The 7,097-nt window shown below is 44.9% G+C and overlaps 1 protein-coding gene across 1 annotated transcript in view; it reads left to right on the top strand.

Moving 5' to 3' along the window:
• Window positions 1-4,552, top strand: part of zbtb7c (zinc finger and BTB domain containing 7C) — a 5,601-nt gene extending 1,049 nt beyond the window's left edge. The window contains exons 2-4 of the mRNA XM_019882791.1: window positions 495-867; window positions 1,261-1,931; window positions 2,726-4,552. Coding sequence (XP_019738350.1) covers window positions 495-867; window positions 1,261-1,931; window positions 2,726-3,212 — 1,531 coding nt within the window. The 3' untranslated portion in view covers window positions 3,213-4,552. The remainder of the gene's footprint in view (window positions 1-494; window positions 868-1,260; window positions 1,932-2,725) is intronic.
• Window positions 4,553-7,097: the final 2,545 nt, after the last annotated feature.

Here is a 7,097-nt window from a genome sequence, read left to right as displayed (position 1 = left end):
GTCAACATAGCAACCATTCCCTAGCAACAAGACAATAAACTAAGACGTAGGTGTGTGGCCGCAGGTGAACTGAGGGAGTCTTTGATTATTTTTTGCCCAGGAAAAAAAAATAATGGAAGTAATCTGGTTCAGCGACAAAATTGTTGTAAAATCGTACCGGACAGGGAATTTTTGTGCATTTTTTTGAGTCGTGTTTTAAACAACAATTTTGCATCAGCCGCCAAATAACAGGCAGTGGGCAGGTCCGGGCAGCACCTCATCTCGTACGATAAAGTTGGAGAAAAAGTGCCGGCGGAGCGTTTTGTGTCAGGATGTGATTATCTTAAAAACGATCTGACCTCTTTTGTGGTTCTCCCATCACCGAGTGCTAATCAAATGGGTCATCTTACTCTTTAAAGTCATTCGAATGATCATCGAATAAACAAAGATGGTTATGACTGGCCAAGGTCTTGTTTTCAAGACAAGTGCAAGTGTCTGTTTGTGTCTGAAACAAGCACCGACGTGTCATTTGATGGGGCCATCTTGGAGTTCGCCTACACGTCCACGCTGACGGTGACGGCATCCAATGTCAGCGAGATCCTGAACGCGGCGCAAATGCTGGAGATTCCCTGCATCATTAACGTGTGCCTGGAGATCATGGACAGCGGCGGGGGACGAGGAGGTGGGCCTGAAGGGAGGGTGGAAGAAGAAGTAGAGGAAGACGAGGAAGAAGAGGAAGAGGAAGACGGGTCGAGGAACGACGAACAGGAGGACGATGACGACAGGTCATCGGAGAGCAGGGGGGAGCCGCTGGGGATGGACGAGTCGCCGCCGCCCAGCACCTCCACTTACCAGGAGCGGTCGCCTGACAGCATGCATGCGAAGCAGGTAGGCCTCAGCCAAGGCTCTGATTGACTTTTCCCCTGTGTGAAAAGCTAAGCTAACTATTATTGCAACTTCAAACTGGGCAGACAAAGTGCTCAAGCCGACCGATAAAGAGTATTCATCTCGCCTTGCATTGAATGACTACTTCCAATCGGAATCGATCAGATTCTCTCAAATGGCGAGATAACAATTTGAGGAGCCTGAGTTGATGGAAGTTGCATCTGTGCTTTTGCTCACGCGAAATGATCAAGACTCGTATGCTAAAGGTTTTGGATGCTAACGCATAGGAAGATGGCAACAAGACCAGTGAGAACCGAACGCAATTCTCATACACACGTTCTGATAAAATCGAATCGTGACGAATAGCGTTCTCCTAAGGTACCGGTCTTGTTGCAGGAGAACCTGGAGAACCGCACCCTAAAGGACTTCTCCATCGAGTCGCTCCTCCAAGACGGCCTGTACCCCCGCATGTCTGCTCTGGACAGGAGGGCCAGCTTTTCCCCCCTGCTGCCTGGCTTCTACCCCTCCATGTGGGCCGCCGACTTCCCGGCATTTCCCAAGCACTTCCTGGAACCCGGGCTTCATCAGCACCCTCGCACGGGTGATGGCTCCCCAAGGGTCCCCGCCACCTACCCGACGCCCGACGCCCCGCCTCCCGGGCCCCTCAATCTGGCCGTGAAGCGAGAGATCATCAAAGAGGAAATGAAAGAGGAAGCGCTGCCCGGTCTGCTCCATGGCAACTTCCTGAAGGAGTTTGTCAGCTCGGGGCTGTGTGGTGCCATGAGCTCCGCCGGGCCCGTACCCACCTCAGACCACTCCCTGGGGGTAGTCAAGGACGAGCCTGACTTCCGCTCATACCTGAGCTTCCTGAACTCAGCGTCTCACATCGGGGCGCTCTTCCCTCCCTGGCAGCTGGAGGAGGAGAGGAAGATCAAGCCCAAGTCTTCACAGCAGTGTCCCATCTGTAACAAAATCATCCAGGGGGCCGGGAAGCTACCGCGACACATGAGGACCCACACAGGGGAAAAACCCTACATGTGCACCATCTGCGAGGTGCGCTTCACCAGGTGAGTGGAGTGCTACTCCTTTCACTCTCTCAGCTTTTAACTCATTCACTCCCAGAGACGTTTTTAAACGTCTTTTCAGACTTGGCTGGTACTAAATGAGTTAATTAAGAACAGTGAAAAAGCGGCTTCGTGATTGAGATGCTGGGGAAATTGTGAGGTCGTCCCTTCCGTGTTAAAACGTTTCAAACACAGAACATGTTTTGCATACTTTGATGGACAGAGTGAAAGGGGCTTCTGACACTTTCATAGATGCCCAAGACACCTGACAAAAGGGTGCCCAAAAAAAATGTCAATACCCTTTCAAATGACTCACAATGAATTGTGTACCAAACGGAACTGAACCCCACCGCTCTAATTTGTCAAAAGGCAGGAAAGGTGAATGGAAAACGAAGCAGCCACCTTTCATATTCTAACCCACCAATCTAAGAATCATCTCAACTCAAGATTCAAAAAGTGCGGAAACCCCCAACTGCTAATTTATCTGCGGGTGAAGTAACAGCCACCCACGGCTAAGGCACACTTTCCGCCAGCAAAACCCAACGTGACATTCAACGCTCTCTTCATTATTGTGGACTGTATGGCTCGATGCTAAAAGTACCATTTCTGTAGCATTGGCTCTTAAATTGGTGTGAATGGCGTCAAAATAATCATAATAAGATTTATTGTAGTACTTTTTGGGGGTTCCGACCACAGTGGTTTAGACACAGGGAGAAAGCCAGTCAGCTTTGAAAAGCGGTGTCATCTTAGCGAGCTCCTTTTTAACGCTGTGTGTGTGTTTGTGTCCCGCCTTGCAGACAGGACAAGCTGAAGATTCACATGAGGAAGCACACGGGCGAGCGTCCGTACATCTGCCTGCACTGCAACTCCAAATTCGTGCACAACTACGATCTGAAGAACCACTTACGCATCCATACTGGCGTACGGCCCTACCAGTGCGAGCACTGCTACAAGAGTTTCACACGCTCCGACCACCTGCACCGCCATCTCAAAAGGCAGAGCTGCCGGGTCTCCCGCCCACGACGGGGCCGCAAACCGACCGCCTGGCGCTCTGCGCCCACTGCCGGCTACTTGTGCCCGCCCAACGCCGCGGGTGTGTTGGAGGGGAACGGGTTTAAGTCATACCACAACGTTGAGGAGAAGGATGCGGCAGAGCGGCAGCGAGGGGTTTTTGCCTTTGCGTTGGACGACGCACTGGCTCGCTCGCCCTTTTACGCGGCCGCCTCGGACCCCTGGACTGTCAGGCTGGAGCGGGCTCCGCCCATCCCGGAGTCCGCCACATGAACGTCATGAGCATCGAGAGACAAAAAAAACAAAAAAAACAGAAATCGGTGAACTTCCTCACTTTTTCATTTCTATTTTTTATGGCAGGATAATAAAAAACACATCATATTCATACATGGCACAACGGAGAAGCCTTGTGAATGTTTACATGCAATTTGGAAGCGCTTGTTGCCATTGCAATTACAATGAATGAGAAGTTGCGCGGTGTATGAGCGTTTAGCACGGCTTTGACCTTCCTGTGTGGAGTTAATATGTTCTGCCAAATATTGAGGGGGCGCTCCCCTAGGACTAAATATTCCTCCTACATTCCAAAACTGTGTATGGCAGGTTATTGAAGACTCTTAACTGTCTTTATGTCTGAACGCGAAGTGTGGATGGCTGTTTGTCTGTTTCTCTTTATGTGCCCAGCGATTTGCTGGTGAACCGTCTTGGATGTACTCACAACCCTAATTAGAATAAGCACTATAGAACAAGGACGGGAGACTGATGGGGGGGGGGGGGGCAATTTTTCATCAATGCTACTCGGGGCCCACATTGGAGAGCCACGCAACCAGATGCATGACAAAAATGGCATCTTAAATAGACAAAATACATCCTGGCCCAAAAATAGCAATGTATTCCCCCCCCCCAAGAGCAATCTTTAAAAATCGTAGGTGAACCTACAATAAGCGTTTACACGAAAGAAAAAAAAATTGATTTGGCTTCATCGTGTAAATGTGAACATGTGTTTGTCTGGTGTATAGGTGGCCTGCTAATGGCTGGCGACTAGTCCAGGTTGTCCCATCCAAAGTCAGTTGGGATATTTCAGCTCACTCGCGAGCCTGGTGAGGATAAGCGTTATAGAAAATGTATGGATGGATGTTTACAAAACTAATGGACGGTTTCTAAGCATGACAGCAGACAGCTCTTTGACAACAGAAACAGTTCTGATACGCCCTCAAAGGGAATATGCCATGATGTGTTCGTTCAGTATGTTCAGGAAATCATAAGTTATTAGTGACAAAGATTAATGTTACATAATATTTATGTGTAAGGGCAAATATGATATCCACAACAATGGAAGCATTCTAAATGAGAATAACCCTCTCTTTCCGCTGCACTATTGTACATAGCACATTCAAAAAGGCAAGTAAAGCTTCCAAAGACTTTGATGCTACATGAATGAGACACAGAATCGTCGTTTGATCAATTAAATGTCATGTGTCTCCAACAAGGACTTCTCTCGATCACATTTGACTTGAAATGGGGGTTGAATACTATTTTGTTTTTTTGTGTTTGTGCTATTTATGCATATTTAAATAAATGAGCCTTGGCTATATTTTGCAAAATGTTTTATAAAGACATGACATGTTGAAGCTGGTGTGAGAGTTTTATTTCAGCATCGAAATATTCATGAGAAATAACAGAAGATGCACACATAAGTTAATGAAAAATATATAATACATATTTTTTTCTACCCATATTTTATAAACAGAGTCGTATAAGCTATAAATTATTGTAAATTTAAATACTGATTATTATTGCACACCATTAATACACTGATACTAGAGTGGGCTAACTATTTTTGTCATTTTAAGGGCAGAACAGAAAAGGGAAAATAGGCTGTTACATGAATATTGGTCTAAATGAAGGAATAGTTCCACTTTTGATATAAGGGGGCGGTCCATTATTACACGCAGTATTAAAATCATATCATCACAAATACTGTACAAAATATTTTTGAAAATATCCAAGTCTTCCCTTGGTTAACGCTTTTCCACAACCTTCAATTGTAATGCTTATTTGTGCCTCAGGGCGGCGCAAAAGCGTTAGATATTACAGCCCCCGATACTCGCCTCAAAATGTGAGTTGGCTTTCTGCGTTCTGCTCTACTGTTTGATTTTGTTCGAAACTTACTGGTGTACTTTCGTTCTTGTTTTTCTAGGCCTGTTGTTTAGAAACTGTTTCCTGCGCCAGGTCCTTAAAGAGCGTGTCCAACTTGAAGCACATTGTTCTCTTCCACTTCCTACGAGGATGTGCAATTGTGCATCAACACGTATGAGAGCGCGCACACACGCTCGCAGACTTCATTGAATACGTTCAAGCAAAGATTTCAGCATTACATGAATATAAAGCCAATATTTAATTCCATATTGCAATACAGTATAGTTCTTTCTACCAGAGAATGCCTTTCCCCCCCATCAAAACAAACACTGGTATGAAACCATCATCGCTTCCAGTAAAGCTAAAAGCACATTGTAAATAATAGTCGACGCGATAAAAATGTAGACTGTTCAATCAATGCCTTATCTTGTGTTATCCTCCGGTGTCGGGTCGCTTAGCAACTACCTAAGACAAACTGTCAGGCCAGGGAAATCACGGACGAAAAATGTCACGTAAATCCTGTCCACAATTCCATTAAAACAACAATAGTAATAAAAAATATATACATGTATACTTTATCAGTCACAGCTCGTTATGGGCCTCCTCCTTGGGTTTAATCGCATTAAAATGGTTTCCAGCTCACTTGTGCTGCATCAGCGTAATTTACTGGCTAACTGATGAGCACCTTTATTGATTCCAACGCAAACAGGAAGTGAACGGATTGTGTTTCAGACTTCAGTCGCTCAGCTCTGAGCCATGGCAACACAAAAAGACACATTGAATAGATTTTTTTAAAATATATACTTGACTTACAAAATGTGTTTTTGTTTCATTCCACACATATAATTTTAGCTCGGATTAGTCACATGAGCGTTGACAACAGTGCTGCTTACCATCATTACAATCGAATAATAATTCAGTTGAGGTGGAAGTGAAGGAGCCACTTTCGTTTCAATTCGCTGTGTGTCAGCTTTGACCTGTGCTTGGCCATGCACCTTCCTCGATATTAAAGAGGTGGAGATGACTTCACATCGATATGAATAGCGTTAATGGGTCTGAAGGAGAAATACACTGATACACACACGTGCACACACACTAAGCGTCTTCAGTTGCACTCAAGCCAAAGAAAAGCAAAGTACTCCACGGTAATGCAACTTATCAGCTCAAGACTCCACGACATTCCTTTTTGCTGAAGTACAATGATACAAATACATACAGAATCCTGTATATGAATGTAACATACACTTGAACTATTTATTACACGCACACACGCGCGTGTGCACACACACACACACACACACACACACACACACACACACACACACACACACACACACACACACACACACATGCAATCTCACACACACGTGCACACACACTAAGCGTCTGCAGTTGCACTCAAGCCAAAGAAAAGCAAAGTACTCCACGCTAATGCAACTGATCAGCTCAAGACTCCACATGACATTCCTTTTTGCTGAAGTACAATGATACAAATACATACAGAATCCTGTATATGAATGTAACATACACTTGAACTATTTATTCTGATGACTTTTTCATCGTGTGTCAAATAAAAATGGAACTTCCCAACCTACTCGATACAGTAGTCATCTTCATGCACATAACTTTATGGTCATATTTGCAAAGCGCATCACTGATGGAAGGCAGGCATTGAGTCTGAATCTTTCATCTGAATGACAAATTGTCTTTCCAAAGGACTGTTTTGTTTGAAAACTTTCTCCAAAACACAAATGTCGTCAATCATTTGAAAGACGCCATAACCGCATTCAGCATTTAAAAAAAAAACCAAAATCACAGTCCAGCTGCATCAAGCCAAGCCCTCTTCTATAATTACATTAATCTTCTGATGAAAAAAACTCCCTTTGCACTGGTTTCGTTTTACTTTCACACGTATTCCTTAGCAAAATTCTTTGGGCACACCATGTAGCAAAAGAGATTTCAAGTTTTACAGGCTGTTAATTGGCTTTACGCACAAGCGCCCACCTCTGTTACGGCTCTGAA

Source organism: Hippocampus comes, unplaced genomic scaffold (genome assembly GCF_001891065.2).
Source record: "Hippocampus comes isolate QL1 unplaced genomic scaffold, H_comes_QL1_v1.1 scaffold30, whole genome shotgun sequence".
NCBI classification, from domain to species: Eukaryota; Metazoa; Chordata; class Actinopteri; order Syngnathiformes; family Syngnathidae; genus Hippocampus; species Hippocampus comes.
This window is presented reverse-complemented; position numbering and strand designations above follow the sequence as displayed.